Raw genomic sequence first — 17,246 nt, 5'->3', positions numbered from 1 at the left:
ATAAAGAAAGCTCTTGTTCTTGTTGCGTTTTGTTTACTAGGTCTGCACAAGGACAATGCATGAGAAAAGCTGCAAACACCATATAACAATTTTAATGTTAATGTTTCATGCATTGCTTTTCACTTAGGCAATATGTTCCATTTTCATTACATATCAGTTGTTCTTTGCTGCCTTTGGTTTTAGAGTGTCCTAGAAACATTTTAGTGATACAAAAGAAGAGTACCCTCTCTGTCACCTGTGTGACCCTGTAAAGTGATCATGTTTGTGTCTGTTTACCTATGTGCATGTGTTCCATGAGTGTGTCTGTGTGCAGTTGTTTATTTTGACATGTAGATGTGCAACCAAGACTTCAAAATGCAGGAAGTGGAATTTTAGAGGGGAAACCTCCACCCACTTAGGCACGCACGCGCAGACACATATACACACGCTCTTAACCTAAGGTGAAACTGCACAATAAATAAACTCCTCCGCTATCCCCTCCTGATATGAAAGATTCCCCCTCCTGTTCTTACTAGTTGCTGCCAATAAAAGCTGCTCTTCGTCAAACTGCCAGTTGCAATATGAGCCATTCATTTTGAAAAGGTCTTTACAATTACCTAAGCAGACGTCTTTCTTTATTCTGCTCTATTTATAGATTAGGGAGACACGCCAAACCTCATATTTCATTTTACCCGTGCAGATGTGCAAGTGTATACTTCACCTGCATCACTGGTATCAGATTATTGTCTGACATTTTCATCTTCTTCTCTTTCATTGGCACACAGGCTACTGTAGATGAGATCAGGACAACAAAATGTATCAAAAACCACACATGCATACACATGCACACAAATGTGTGTGACCAAAAAGTACATAGATATGCAAAGACCAAGTCACAGATAAACATGTGCACAAACACAAGCACACAAGGGGTTACAAACATCTATTTCCCTTTTGTGGTAGACAGGCTATAAGTTTCTTGTGGTACAAAGATAGGAAAAAATGATGTCACTCATTGGGTGCGTGTGTTTGTGCGAGGTGTCGAGTGTGGGATCAGATGGGTTGGTCTCTAACCATAGGGCATAACCTTTGACAAAAAAATGGTTTAGACATCCACACCCCAAGATCACAGGTGGGATTAAAAGTCATATGTGTATTTTGTGCAGGCAAACTCTCTCATGTTCTTTCAGTGTACCTTTCTTGACCTCTTAAAATAATTTTCTCAAGGTTGTGCAGAGAGGAAAAAAGCTCTTAACCACTTTGTCATGATTCATCTACATTATTGTGCTTCCTCTTTTACATTAATCCAACATCATCATTAATATGTATTTAAGTGTATCCTCATTTAAAAAAACGAAACAGAATAGTGTTTGACTGTATTTTGGTCCTGTGCAAACATATTGACTAAATGTATCATCTCCATAATCATCATCAGGATCACTGGGTTTTCTAAGAAAAGAAAAGAAATAAATCAGACATTTACCCTTTTCCTTCACTTCAGACCCTTGTGACCCTAATCACTAGATCTACATCCTGTTACATAGGTCTACTGATTAAACTTCCATCTCTTTCTGTAGCTATGCCCCTGAAAATTTATGATAACATTTTCATTAGCCTATATTTTGGTCCAAGTTTATTTTCCTCCTAGTCATTCCAATACATGTATTAGTTCCAACTGCAGATAATACGTTCTACAAACATAACTTGATTGGAAATCAGTTTCTATCTGTCAGAGTGCAAGTAAACCTTATTTGGGAGCTCTGATCCCATGCAGTAATGTGTAATAAAAACTAGGCCGCATTGGAAGAACTGCCACAGGACGTCACTATACGAGACCTTAAAATAAGAAGGCAATTAAGACTAATTTTGTGTTTGATACATTTCTCATGTATGCACATCTGGTATGGATAGCTTCACTTATAGATAATCCTTGTACATACTGTTGATGTACTTGTGCTTTTTAAATAAAGTTTAAAAAAACTGTAACAGGAAGTTACGTCGGCAAAAAAAAAAAATCTTGTCTGAAACCAAGTTTTTATTTTAATGACTATATTATTTAGCCTGCCCCGAGCCTGCCATCCAGCAAAAGACACAAACAACGGCGAAATTTGATACCTTTAAAAAAAAAAAAAAAAAAAAAAAAAAAGATTAGTTTGATCTATTTCCGAACCTGCTGAATCAATTCTGACAACGTTAGCTTACTGCTGTAATTTCACACAACTGCAACAGCAATGGCAGTTGGGCAGTGAGACACATGTCAACAGTCTGTAAGCCGAAAAACATTTACGCTGGGGGCGAGAGAAGACACTTAGCAAAATGTCTCGGCACAGAAATGTTCGAGGTTACAACTACGATGAAGGTAGATAACCTTAACTAGCTAGTTGGTAACGGTTTATGCGTTCTTGCAAGGCCGCAAACCGCTAAGATCGTTAGCCGCTAAGCTAAGATTCAATGTTATTTGTCGCTCTAGCAGCTAACGCTAGCTAGTTTAACGTTAGCTGGCAAGATAAAGTTGCTGTCGTGTCACCTAGCACCCGGCACAAGATATATTGCACTAATACTATTATCTGCTTATCGACCCAAGCTTTCAGAGTAACGTTAACACTTTATGTGATGTGTCTATAATTTATAATGTAACGACACCTAACGTTATTTAATATTTGTTTACTAGCTAGCTAAAGCTAAAGACGGCTCACTTTACTAGCTAGCTAGCTTGCTAACTTTCCAGTGTTTTGAAATATGTAAACAAGCTTCTAATACAAAGTTGGATATGGTATATAGACATCCTCGAGCTTATTAACTTATTAAACCCCTCAAATTCTTAAACCTGCAGTGAATTTATTACAGAAAATTACCGGACTCACAATGTAGCTACTGTTTGTAAACGTTATGCATTCTGTAACGTTAAAGTTGCTGGCAAGGCAAAGTGACAGCTGTAACAAAGGACTCTTTCCCTTGACTACAAATGCATTACATGTGTATGTTTTGTAAAGTAGAGAAATGGAAAAACAATTGAACCTTAATTATATTTTCTTCTAGATTTTGACGATGATGACATTTATGGACATTCTGTAGATGACGACTGCTGTATATCACCAGCAACAGGTTGGTATTAGTGAATGCAATATTTATTATAGGTCAACGAGAATATATGTGTGCTGATACATTAGACAATATTAAACTATGAGAACTTTATTTCATATGATTTGTATTCATGAAGTTTATTTTAATTTTCAATAAAGGATTTATTGAAAATATGCAGCATTAACCAGACATCACATCTTCTAGTTTGTAAGCGGCCAGTAAGTAAAGATGTTTGTGGTTTATACAGCAAATCAGTTTATCTACTCTCGTCAAGAGAGGCAAGCACCAAAAGAGGGGCCTTTAGAAGAGGAAGAATATGAAGATGATGTACCCATGTCCCCTACCATCAGCCACAACCTTGACCCTCTTGACCAAGGTAATATTATGAAATCCAAACAATGGTATACAAGTGACAAATAACGGAGATCTTCTGACCTATACCTTTTGATCTTTGTGTTTGAAAATGTGCTATTTAAAAACATTAAGATCCTGTTGTAAAAGTAGTTTTCTTTGTTTAATCTGTAATTTTTTTTGGGTCGCAAATACAATGTCTGTGTCTAAAATGTGTGTTGTACCTTATAGCCAAGCTGTATTCCTGTCTGGACCATATGCGGACTGTTTTGGGAGATGCAGTGCCAGACTCAATCCTGACCCAGGCAGCCATAAAATGTGGATTCGACCCACAGAAGGCATTGGATGCAGTCCTGTCTGAAGACGCTAAGACAGCCCCAGGTACCAGAAGTACCAATGAAGAGACAGCTTCGGTAGCAAGAGTTAACCAGGAGAAAGCGCCGCTTCCACAAAGAACCAAACAAGCGGCCGTGGCTGAGAAAGGTACGCCTGGAGCGGATCAAATTATGACCAATTTATTGGTCAGGAGTTGCATATTAGAGAATGGTTATTGGTGGTATTTGAACATTTTCTCCAGTCATTTGCCAAATAAAGCACATGATCTGAAAAGGTTTTTATCCAGTATGCAAATTGATTGAGATATTTCACAGTTGGTTCATAATAAGTGTTTTTTTCTTGCCATGTACACTCACCTAAAGGATTATTAGGAACACCATACTAATACCGTGTTTGACCCCCTTTCGCCTTCAGAACTGCCTTCATTCTTTGTGGCGTTGATTCAAAAAGGTGCTGGAAGCATTCTTTGGAAATGTTGGCCCATATTGATAGGATAGCATCCCCCACACCATTACACCACCACCACCACCACCACCACCACCAGCCTGCCCAGTGGTAACAAGGCATGATGGATCCATGTTCTCATTCTGTTTACGCCAAATTCTGACTCTACCATCTGAATGTCTCAACAGAAATCGAGACTGATCAGACCAGGCAACATTTTTCCAGTCTTCAACTGTCGAATTTTGGTGAGCTCGTGCAAATTGTAGCCTCATTGTCCTATTTTTAGTGGAGATGAGTGGTAGAGCTGTAATCGGGCCTTAAAAGTTCGGCCCGACAAGGCCCGAGCCCGACAGAATTCGGCCCGAGCCTGACAAGTACATTTTGATTGACAGATTTTTAAAAGCCCGAACTCGTTTACAGCCCGACTGTACAAAAGGCCGTCTATCAGCAGTGATTAGAGTGCATGTCGGAAAACAGCGCGGACAAGTTTTTCACGCCGCGAGCGGGCACACTCACCACTCGGCGGAAAAGGGAGAGAAAGAAACAAGAGACTGCGCCGCACGCACACAGCTCTTTTGTCTTCCATCAAGAATGAGTAATTTATACATTTTTTAACATAATTTATTCATGACTAACGGAGGCTATAGGCCACATGGAAGTTGGAACAAAGAAATAAAATAAGCCCTCCAGAAGCCAGCCTCTGTTTCACCTCCTCAGCATCCATTTTCACGCTAATCGAAACGCTTCACCGGACCGCTCGTTTACTGCGCAACTCGGAGCGCAAGCCCGAACCCGGCCCGAGCCCGTGTAACATGATAGAAATGAAGACCGAAACCGACCGAACCCATCGGGTTCGGGCAAAGATCTTCAGCTCTAATGAGTGGTACCCGGTGGGGTGTTCTGCTGGTGTAGCCCATCCGCCCCAAGGTTGTTCGTGTTGTGGCTTCACAAATACTTTGCTGCATACCTCGGTTGTAACGAGTGGTTATTTGATTCAAAGTTGATCTTCTATCAGCTTGAATCAGTGGGCCCATTCTCCTCTGGCCTCTAGCATCAACAAGGCATTTTGACCCCCCAGGACTGCCGCATACTGGATGGTTTTCCTTTTTCAGACCATTCTTTGTAAACCCTAGAAATGGTTGTGCGTGAAAATCCCAGTAACTGAGCGGATTGTGAAATACTCAGACCAGCCCATTTGGCACCAACAACCATGCCACGCTCAAAGTTGCTTAGATTACCTTTCTTTCCCATTCTGACGTTCAGTTTGGAGTTCAGGAGATTGTCTTGACTAGGACCACACCCCTAAATGCATTGAAGCAGCTGCCATGTGATTGGTTGATTAGATAATTGCATTAACAAGAAATTTAACAGGTGTTCCTAATAATCCTTTAGGTGAGTGTAGCTACTGATAGATCTAGTTTGCTTTTTGAAGGAATAATACTCAATTACATGATTTCATAAATGCATGGTGGTTCCAGTGCACAAATAAGGCCTATTCTATTTGTATCACTCAATCAATAATTAGTAGTTAAGTATAGATGAATAATATTCTTACTGTGATATAATTAGGAATTACACAAAAAATATATTTAAGTAGTAGGTTTAAGTGTAATTATGAATATATTTGGCTTTTAGAGTCCAGTCAAGAGCTGAGAGCTTATCAGTTAAAAGGAATACAAAGAAGGCTGTACTGTAAAGAATGAAAGATAACAAGAATTGCCCATTAAGTAGGTGTAATGGGTTTTGATGTAGGCCACTTGAATTAAAGCATTAATGTTAAGCAGGATCAGAGCCTAGTCTTGGTTAAAAAATAAGAACTGGACTATTGTAGACTGGGCTGATGAATGATTGAAGAAGACATAGCTTGGTGGTACTGACAGCATCTAATACTGTATTGTGATATTTTTGACTGAATACCTGTGGGTTCTTCAGAAGATGTCACGTTCATTAGTATTGTGTACATGAAAGCTTAACAGCCAGGAGCATTTCACTGTTCATTTTTCACATGTGTGCAATGACACATTTTAGTCATGCAAATGTTTAACAGAGTGCCTTCTTTCTGTTCTTCTCCCTCTTGTTTATTGTATGATTCATCTGACTTCTGTTCTGTGGTCCTCCTGTCTCTCCTCTCCGACAACTACAATTGGCTCTTGTAAGGTAAGGAGCCTGCTTGCCCGCTTCTCACACAGACATTACATCCAATGCACATAAACCCCAGACCGATTTGTGCAAACACAAATACCCACGTGTGCAAACAAGTGCACCAAACTTGCGTGACCTCTTATCGCAACATAAGGTTGACCCTTTGGTTAGCAGCTCTGAAACTCTAAATTGTATCCATCAAAACAATGGTCCAGGTGTTAGCAGTGGTGCCAGTCTGGCACAACTCATGTCACAGCATGAGCAGAAGAGTAAGGCGACAGGAGTAGTTAACACAGGGAGAGGTTTGGGTGTTCCCTCAAGTGCTTTCACCATAGGACCTAATTCACCTCCGTCCATCATGTCTAATCAGAATAGTCTTTCATTGGGAACATTGGCATCTTTAAACATGACTTCAGCATCCCACGGCTCAGCTCCCTCGCTCCTCTCAGTTTCACTCCATAGTCTGTCGCTAAATACTCCCAAGATAACAACTGCAAGTTCTTCTCCGGCTGCTCCTCCTGGGTTTGGGAGTCTCAGTTCTGTCCTCTTGAGCAATCAGCACCCAGAGGGAGTTGGGACTGGAGGCAAAGCCACAATGGCTGATCCTAAGGGAAGCCAATCATTGGCTGATTTAATCCAGGAACATTCAAACCGCAGCCCGACCATGAGTTCCTCCTTTCCTACTCCCCAAAGCAGTATAACTTCTGTGATGGCTCCACCAGCACAAACACTCTCGCTGTCTGGCCTCGCTTCACAGCACCAAAACAGGAATACGCACATTCAATCACAATCACAGAGCATTAAACAACCAGCAAACACACTCGCCTTTTCTAAACCAACCAACAATACTCCTGCATGTCTAGGTGGTACTGTCTCATTGTCTCAGCTAGCCCTGCAACATCAAACCAGCAGTTCCTTTACTTCCCCTCAACCCATCAGGGCTGAATCTCCAGCAAATGCGCTGAAACAACCACCTGGCATCTCTGAGCTGCTCTCTTTGTCACATTTGGCATCTGAACACAAAGGCAAAACCTCAACCACCTCAAATGGGTCACAGTACTCCCTCACCTCGCTCCTTTCACCAGCTAAACCAGAGAGGGCTGATGCGTTAGCAGAAAGTACTACAGAGGGTGGGACCAAGCGTAAGCTCGACCACAAACCATACAACCAAAACGTCAGGCTACCTAAACTGAAGCAGGCTATTGATTTGAGTGCACTCATGGCCCAGTCAGATGAAGCAGGCCCTTGTCACTTTGACGACCTCCCTTCACCGTCCTCTCCAACGTCAGTTGCTGTGGGGCTGGATGCTTCAGTTTTTGCACAACCATCAGTATTTGCAATTACTTTGTTGATTCAGAGCCACACACAACAGAAGAGGAAAAGGAATAGATTGAGGGGAAAAGTAAGCGGTCAGAGGACAGGAAGTGGTTACCAGGCCTTCCTGTGTAAATCACAGGACAAATCCGAAGAGCATCATGTACCACTCTCGCCAATTGTACCATTCCGCTTTGATGCGCCTTCACCCGACGACATCGTCCGTGCTAATCAGCGAAAAGCTTTCACCAGGTAGAGAAGAGGATAAAAAATAGCACTTAATTCAGCTGCGTCTAGTTGGTGCTACATTGACTCACTTGGGATGAGAACCTGAGATCTTTTTGGTGGCCTTTCCTCCACCAACTGAACTAAACTCAAAGAGATGCAGCATTCGATCGTCAGTCTTTTTAACTGAAATAAACTTTTGGGACCAACAGTACGACATAATAACACACAGCATTATTATTTTTTTGTAGAGGCAAGCAAACAAGTCAATGCTGTTTAAGTCAAGCAGGATTACAGTAAATACTCAGTCTCTCTGGCAGCTTGGAAATAATCACAGCTTTTAAAGTACTAGTATTTTATTACTACTACTACTACTACTACTAAACCTACTAGTATTTTATTTTCTCATTTACGGTAACATTTTTTCTACTATTTAAGTCTTATTTTTCTATGCTTGGATGGCCATTTACTTTTTAATTGACACGTTTTGTATGAGAGTAAATTAGTTTAATCTTAGCCAGGGAAAATTATAAATAAATATATATATCTCTTTCTGCATGACCTCTTTTCTAGTTTTGATCTGCATGAACCCTCAAAAGAGAAAAAGAGGTTGATTTTGTTTGCAGGTGTGCTGCAGCTATTGGAATATGGATCAGTTAACCATTGTTCTGGTTTACTGCTGCCTGTGTTTGAGATCATGGGGTAGACATTTTGGTTTAGAGGACACCTGGAGATTTTCCCATGAGGGAGCGAGAACAAATGCACGTGCATGCAAACACACACACACACACACACACACACTTTTAATGTTTGATATTGAAGAACTGAGTTAACTATGAATGCAAGCACTGTGAATAAAGAGTGCACTGTGTGACTCAAAATGACTGCCTTCAGACCTGAGGCAAAAGGAGTTTTGTTTTGCTCTTAAGAGCTTTTAATATTACAATGTACAAATGAGTTTGATTTACACTGGGTGTGTCATGACACTCTGCCAGAGGTTAATTTGCCAATTTCGAAATAAAGATGACTACACGTAGGTACCCTGAATGCACCTGTGTCTGGGCGTGTCTCTCTGGTTGTGTCTGGGTGTGCTTTTGTGTGTCAAAAAATGTTTAAAATGTTAAAATGGTGCATGGTACAGTGCGGCTCGTTTTCTGGGGGGGTTGGTGAAGTATTTGAAATACAATGAAAGGAACATGGCTGGATTTTTTTTATCAAAAGGAAAAGTGTCACTGTTCATAAGAAGAAAAAACATTAACTGCAACATAACACAAACACACACTGGTCACTGTTTTCAAAACAACACTGATCTGTTCATTTTATTTTTATATTCCCCGGCAAGAAAAATACAAGTTGTGATTTACTGTGTTGCTCTTCACTCCCCCCATTCTCCCCTACTTGCGCTGTCAATGGACACACTGGTGAGATGTCTTCGTAAATGTGCCATCATATTGGTAGTATTGCTGCTAGCATAAGCCAGATGTGTTGTACAGTGCTTGCACACAATTGCCCCTTTATTCACCACTCTTTTCCCCATCATTGTCAGGTAACACTAAATCCTAATGCTCTTATACAGCACCGAGACAGACTGACAGCTGCACTCGGCAACCTATCCGTGCCAACTACGGTTTCGTTTCACTACGGCGCAAGGCTTTTTCCCCCCAATAACTTTTATTTTACGGTTTTTTTTCTGCACAAGCCGTTTTATTGAAATTTGTGAGGCTAAACCGCACCAAACGATACATATATGCCCTGAGCCGTGACTAGCAGACCGAACGGTTTGGATTTTTTACTTGAACTCTCCATCCCTAGTAGAGTATGTATGTTTGTTAAATAGTAAGTCTATATTTAAGGATGAACTATTGCCAGAGGTGTAATCATATTTAGGAGATGAATTTTCATTTGAATTTTCAAAATGAAATGTTTTAGAAAAAATACTGCATTATGTATCTGGTGCAGTGTATGTGTTTTTTTTTTGTAGGTTAGCCCAGTGTTGCTTGAGGCATCTGACATGTTTAGTGTGAGTCATTGGTATTGGTTTGAATGGTGAATATTTCCCTTAAAGAAATGCATGATTACGACTTAAGATTGGACAAGAACTGGTTCAAGGGTTGGGAGATAATTACATGCACTAACAGCAACAACCGTGAGGAGACCTTTTGTATATGTGGTGTTGTTAACCCTAAAAATCTAACACCTAATCTTATTACTGTCGTCGTCGGTACACTATTCTGTGTTGCAGTAATGATACAGGAGGAGATGAGGAGGGCTGAAGTCAAACTTTTCTTGTTTAGTCGTTTTCTTGCACTGCCTCATTGTTGTCTTAAATGTTAGGATGTTCTTTGGGTGAAGGGGTAGGGTTGTGGCTAGATGTGTGTAAACTCTATACAGGCGCATAGAGCTGAGTGAAGTGAACCCTCAGGGTGGCAAACAGACTGGCATGCCTGAGGGAAATGCTAGATAATAAAGTGCAGATAATGGTAATAATGACAAGTCAAACATTAGAAGTCAAACAGGTTTCTCAGTGTACGTGAAGTCCCGGGAGCATTAGGATGTTTGGACATAATTTGTTGTATTAGGGAATTTGTGGTGTGTTCTGTGAGTGAAGATATGTGTCTACATCTTTTCTAGATGTGAAAATCTAGAAATGACTAAGTCTCATTAACTAGTGGGTTTGTCCAGCCACTGTTTAGTCCTTTTTTCTCTTAAAGCGAGCCAGTGTGTGGGTTTGAGCAGGAAGCTGCACTCTTGGAGAAAATGTCACCCCCAAGCAAACACCGACAGCGGCCAATCATCTAACTCTCTGTGTCTCTTACACACCACCTACGTAGGAAACTCTGATCATGTCTCTCGACTTTCACAGCTTTGTCAAAGGCTTTGACAGATCAAATCATTTAATGTCTTCACAAGCTCTGCAGTTCTGCAAGGCGTACATGTTGCACAAACATAGTGTTGTTGTGATGTGGTGCCAATACTGGAAAATACCATTTTACTCACGACAAGTGGTCAAAAGAAAGCGGGTGCATTTGGATTGACGTGCCATCGATACTACTGCTTTGTTGTGGTGTGAGATGTTTACAGGAAAAAATGGCTTAGAGAAGAATAGGATTCTTTGTTTGAATGGAAAAAGCTGCAAGAAATATAGATAAGAGTTGACTTCTACAGAGGTTGCAGTGTTTCCTCTAGAATTTCTTTCAGCGGGAGGGGGGGGGGGGGGGGGCGAACTTCAAAAAAGTATGGGCTTATCTGCTAATGTTAGCTACCGACTGTTACCTTGAAACCATCCAGCAAATAGACGGTACCGTAGGGTGATTTAACGTCACCGCTCATTTTACACATAGTTTAACAGCAAAACGCTGAGTTAACATTACTAGCTACATTTTTCATGTTGGTTTTGAGCGGTATGCACCCCCACTAACCTGGAAAACGGTTTTAAAACAGTAACGTTAATACAGCGTGTTGGAGGAATACAGCGTCTCTTGCAGCGGGGAGTCAGTCAAAGGCAGAGGGACCGTCACCGCAGCGTTCGCTAACGTTAGCTTCTTGTCTCATCTGGGGTCTGATAAACGGTAACTTCATCAAATTCAGTGTCCACAATGCTATTTTCCAATAAACTGTAGCTGTCATATTTCACGGGACCCGCGCAAGTGCAGATTTAATGTCGCGGCTTTCGTCGCTGTTTGTCACTTTGCCTAAGATTGAGTGACAAGTAGTACTCGCCCTGTTTATTTGGTTGCCATGACTTCGCGAGTGATGACGTCCTGTCACGGTTCCAGTTGCTCACCCTAAAGGGGAGAGAGCGTGGATGACAGTTCGCTTGAGTTCAGTAGAGCACACGGCTCTGCAGAGTCGTGTAATTATGACTTTTCACAAACAGCTGAAGGAGCGGCGGTGTACATAGCGGAAACCCTGTTGTGCGTCTGCCCTATTTCTGATACCGTGGCGGCAGAAATTTTACTGTGGCGGGCCGCTGCGGTAATATCAACATAGAGGAAACACTGGGTTGAAGGCACATCAAATTCTAAAATATCTCATAAAGCTGTGATGTGACAGCGGAAGGCATGCACAGTGGATTTAGAATTAATTTTGGTTCATTTATGATCTACATGTTGTGGAGCCTGACTTAAAAAAAAAAAACCTTGCTATGACAGCAATAATGTTTTTGCGCTAATGTATCAGTGGAAGTGCAGAAATATTTAATTTAGAGGGTTATTCAGTCATCAGAGCCAACTGTGGATGTTCTTGGGTCAGCTTGGTAGGTACCGACCTATATACTATAATTGACATGTTAACAGCTTTGCAGTTGCTTGGAAGCTAAGCGTATATGGCGTGTTATCGATACCACTGATTTTCATTCCGATTCCCCTGTGGTAGTTGGCTTGGTCTCTTTCGCACTTTGTCTGAACTCACACCCTCATTAGCTCTTCCCCACATAACAAACACTTGTATATTACAACAAGTTATGAGTATTACATTGATATTTAGGGCACTTTTGAATCGTCCTCTTCTTGCACCATCAGTTCCACCTGCATTGTCGCACATTGGTAATTTGCACATCTAGCAATGGTAAAGCAATGGATTTTGCATGTTTTACAACGTACAGGGAAACCATTGTTCACGAATATTTATTGCATTGATTGTTAGCTTGATGAAGACATAATGAACAGTATGACAGTATGCGACTGTCATGTCAACTTTCCACAACAGAGAGACTTCACATACAGAACAGGAAAACCACTAACTTAATTCACGGCATGGTAAAACAAATTGAGACCCTAAATTAAAAAAACATCACACAACTCTTATCCAGTATGCCATGTCATTATTAGGGTGGATGATGATTACAAAATCAACCTCACGGTATGATTACTTTGCCTTCTAGGGAAAGATGTTCATAAAGTTTCTACCATACTGACATATATATATTATATATATATATATATATATATATATATATATATATATATATATATATATATATATATATATATATATATTAGTGCTGTCAGTTAAACGCGTTATTAACTGCGTTAACGCAGACCCATTTTCAACGGTGTCATTTTTTTTTATCGCGAGATTAATGTTCTTTTTCGCCTAGCAAACTTTGTAGTTTTTTTCACATGCTGTTGCAGCAACTAGGAACGTTAGGAAAAACTACAACACCACACCAGATCTAGCTAGACCGGAAACAAAACAACAGGCACGGCGCACACACTTGTTTGGGCTTGCGAGCCGGCCAAAGAGTAGTAGGCTAACGTTACGTTTTCAGCGGATGGCGAGTGCGAGACGCAGAAACGGATGCCAATAAGATTCTGAATGGAAAGTTTACTTTTAAAAAGTTGCCAAATGGTTCCATTGACAAGACCAAAGTGATCTGTGTGTTTTGTCGTTGTGAACTGAGCTATCATCAAAGCACGTCCAGTCTGAAATACCACTTGATGGCCAAGCACACAGCTGATACGAATTCTCCGCCGCCTCGTCAAAGCCAGGCGACAATGGATGACATCAGACCATAGACTGTATACCACAACTAAGAACAAACTTAAAGAAACATTTGCACAAAGCAAGCCGATCCACTTTTTATATATATATATATATATATATATATATATATATATATATCTCTATCTATCTATCTATCTATCTATCTATCTATCTGAGTGTTTGTCCTTTATACCTTGTTTCTTTGGAAACTCCAGATGTCGATTGTCTGTCGCACAAAAAAAGCCACCACTGGACTATATGACTAAGATATGTAGGAGAGCTCTGAGTGGAAAGTAGATGCACCACAGACTTAAAATAGGTTGACTTTATTTGTGTAATTATTTTGTTAAACGATTTTAATCCAAATGTGCATTGACAATGTGGTTACCGTGCTGAAGGTCAGAGATACATCCTACTGTAGTTATATTTTCTGTCTGTAAACAGTCGGTGAGAGTTCTCAGGTGGTTGGTATATGACTCAAGGTTTACTGTCTGCTGAGTAGGTGGGTGTAGATGACAAGGAGATGATATTTTTATAGATGTCATTCTATGAAATGTGTGTGTGTGTGTGTGTGTGTGTGTGTGTGTGTGTGTGTGTGTGTGTGTGTGTGTGTGTGTGTGTGTGTGTGTGTGTGTGTGAGATCCTGAAAGGGGTCAGATGGATCCTACTCAGAGCTTTTCTCTCTGCCAGATGTCTCATTTCTCTGTCATTTTCATTCATATCTTCAGCGATCTTTAAAATGTGATGAAGTTAAACTCTTAGTTTGGGTCATCTGTATATCCATTCATTTAGAGTAAAAATAGGACACCATGTGTGAGGGAGTGCCAGTATGTAGGTTTTAATTCCAAACAAATACTATGCCAGGTGACTTCACTTCATCTTCTCTGGTGGAAATCACCTTATGTAGGAACTTAAAGCATCAGTTGAATCTGCACACTCTTTGCACATTTCACAAATGGTTCCTATCCCTCAAGATGTTTCGTAACCAGAGCAGACAAAACAAAACTTACTCTGATACAATATTCAAATCCTCCCCCCACCCCACTATCCCCCACAGTAGGCCAATGAAGATTTGAGTTAAGTCAAACGTAATTATTGTCTTTTACAGCCTTTAGCGGCCTCAAGTGGTAGGGAGTCTCGTTATGAAACTGTTCCAGAATTCTAATTTTTTATTGTGATGACCATCACAGCAGTTAATTTGTGTATTATATTTTTTGGGTATGTATTGTGCTTTTGAAGGTATAGCATCTGACTAGATTTCTCTTCATCTGCCTCTATAGCTCTCTCTGTCTTGGATCTCTCACTCTCACTTACACAACCACCTTGCCCTGTGACGCTGTCAGTCGACCCATTACCTGCTCTTTAAACACTTTATTTTACTTTTGCCTGCAAACTTGTGTGTATTTGAACTGGGGGAGGGAGGGTTGATATTTGCATATCCTGGGTGGACTTCTCTTATCCTGTGCTCAGTTGGGCCCCTTAGGCCAAGGTGTACAGATGACTCATTCACTCTTTAGTCACTGCATGGGTCCCCTGTACCAGATAAATCCTGGAGGGCACCAACTGTTTACCTGTCAGTCTAAATGGTGTAAAGAGATCCTGCTCCAAGCCTCAGAATCTGATTGCACTGTGTAGTTGTTCTCAGGCCGCCCTCTTTAATGCTGCCCCCAGGCCAACCCAAATTATTATCTGGAAAGTCAGTTGTTTGCAAAGGTATTACAGTTTTGACAGAGCAACATGTCTTCTAGTTAAAAAGTGGTTGTTTATTACTTAAAAACTTGGGCGTTCCAATGGGTGCACCGGTCTGTTTCACCCCAGGTTACAATAGAGGTGAAGAAAAAAAACAACAACCTTTAGGTACTTAATGATTATGGGCTGGTGATGTAGATGCTTAGTTTTTATGTTGTGGTTTATTTTCAAAATATACATTAGGTTAGGTGTACTGGTTCGTTGGTCTGATCCTAATGACCTTATTGGATTTGATGTGATCTAATGAGATCATTTGTTTCACAGCTGATGTTCCATATAAGTAGATTTCAAGCTGGCTGGTGTCCTGTTTGACACAGGTGGTAGAAACCTCAACGTCACTGTAGTAAGGACATGAAAAGCCCCCAGCTGCAGGAAGAACCAAAATTCCCCAGAGAGTACTTTCTCCATCTCATGTTGCCGCTTACTGCAGAACAGATAACAGTGATGATATACAACTGTTTTAGGTGTCTTTTTCGCAATTGTCTGTCTATTACAAATACAGGTAGTTTCAGAACTTTCTGTGTAGAAATACATTTATCCATTGTCACTTTGTATGTGCAGCTAGCATTTTTAATAAGCTAAAACCTTTTTTTAAATGAGAATATCTTTGCCTTGGTTGTCCCCTGCTCCCATCTTTCGAACAGATAGGGATCAGTGTGTGTGAATAAAACATGCATATGCCATTACTTTATAAAGAAAAAAGCCTCATCAGGGTGCAGTGAGCTGCCTCGCTTGTGAATCAGCGTTTCAGAATGAGAGGGACTTTTTCTCTAAGGCAATGCAAGTCATTCAGAGAATGCTTGGTTAGAGAAAGTCCATTAATAATTCAGTTGAATCACACCGCCTTTCCTCTCATTTTCCCTCAGGGTATTTTTTATGATGAATAAACTGCATGAAGCATACAGGAGCACACAGGGGACTAGTATGATCTATCAAATGCATTCTTAACCAAAGCTAAACCTGTTAACTAAAATCTGAACGAGTCTTAAAAGACAAACATCAAAAGGGAACAAACTCCTGAGCAGTATTGCTCTTGCTTTTCTTTCTTGATAAAAGTCTTAGGACCGAAATGCTGCAATATAATCCGTGAGGACAGTGTGTGGGAGTATGTCTTGTTTTGATAATAACCAAAAATATAAAAGGAAAGTGACGTTTTATGACCAATATCACTTTTTAAAGTTGTAACAAATAAACACCACGTTTTGGTGTTTGTATGTTGTGGATGTCTCTAAGTGCAAGTTAGTTTGAATCAGTCACCTCCAGCCCTGCACTTTGCTGAAGTGACACCTTTTCAGAAAGATTCATTCTGCGAAGTGCTCCGTCACACTGCACTATTTACGTGGAGACGGGAGGCAACGGCCACTTCTGAAATTAACCCTCTCTGAACCAGGATGTCACTGCCACACACATGCACACAGACGCACTCAGGGTGTAGTAGGCTTGGCTGTGCAGCCTAGTCTAAATGAATCAGTAGCAGGTTGATATGACTGGGAGCGGTGGCCATTTGGGACTGGGATGACAAAGCAGTGACCTGAACATGTCTCACTGCTGCAGAATATGAACCATTCAGATGGAGGCTCAGAGTGCAACTGATAGCATTACATGCTCACACTTAACAATATATACTTTCAATTCCAGTAAGGCACACTGCTATGACCAAGAAAATAGTCATAAAGAGTACATTGTAGTAATATCCTCTGGATGTCTTAACATAGTAGTGGCACAATGTTACCATTTATTTTATGTTACTATTTTGCTGATGCAGTTAGCGTTTCAACCAATTACATTCACTGATAAATTATTTACTATTCTGATGTCAGGACGACTCTATTCCCAGGTGTGTGTGTGTGTGTGAGAGAGAGAGAGAGAGAGAGAGAACTTTTACACCTAGATGATCTTTATGCAATAGTTGTCTTGACTGAGGGTCAGTAGAATTTTCTGGAAAGAATTTTCTGGGAGAAACCTTTTACTGTTTACCAGTAAGCCATTTCTCACACATTGAAGGTCACTTCTGTCGGGAAAAAAATGCTGCATGTTCCTCATGTCATAGGTATTGGCCACAGTGAGTCATGATTGCCTTTGTTTGTGAGCAAGTGAGCAGATTTTTTTCCCTCTGTTCCCTGTAGCTAAAAGCAGAG

At 40.6% G+C, this 17,246-nt stretch overlaps 1 protein-coding gene across 2 annotated transcripts in view; it reads left to right on the top strand.

Moving 5' to 3' along the window:
- Positions 1-1,982: 1,982 nt before the first annotated feature.
- The window catches only part of hbs1l (HBS1-like translational GTPase), a 26,734-nt gene continuing 11,470 nt past the window's right edge, over positions 1,983-17,246 (top strand). Inside the window, exons 1-5 of one of the 2 annotated variants that reach the window (XM_031321775.2) lie at positions 1,983-2,338; positions 3,019-3,084; positions 3,311-3,439; positions 3,646-3,897; positions 6,357-8,950. In XM_031321775.2, the coding sequence (XP_031177635.1) occupies positions 2,296-2,338; positions 3,019-3,084; positions 3,311-3,439; positions 3,646-3,897; positions 6,357-7,906 (2,040 nt within the window). In that variant the 5' untranslated portion in view covers positions 1,983-2,295 and the 3' untranslated portion in view covers positions 7,907-8,950. Of the gene's footprint in view, positions 2,339-3,018; positions 3,085-3,310; positions 3,440-3,645; positions 3,898-6,356; positions 8,951-17,234 lie in introns of those variants that run through there. The other variant, XM_031321774.2, reaches the window with a different exon arrangement.

Source organism: Sander lucioperca, chromosome 19 (genome assembly GCF_008315115.2).
Source record: "Sander lucioperca isolate FBNREF2018 chromosome 19, SLUC_FBN_1.2, whole genome shotgun sequence".
NCBI classification, from domain to species: domain Eukaryota; kingdom Metazoa; phylum Chordata; class Actinopteri; order Perciformes; family Percidae; genus Sander; species Sander lucioperca.
The sequence above is the reverse complement of the archived record's forward strand: the minus strand, read 5'-3'. Positions and strand labels throughout refer to the sequence as shown.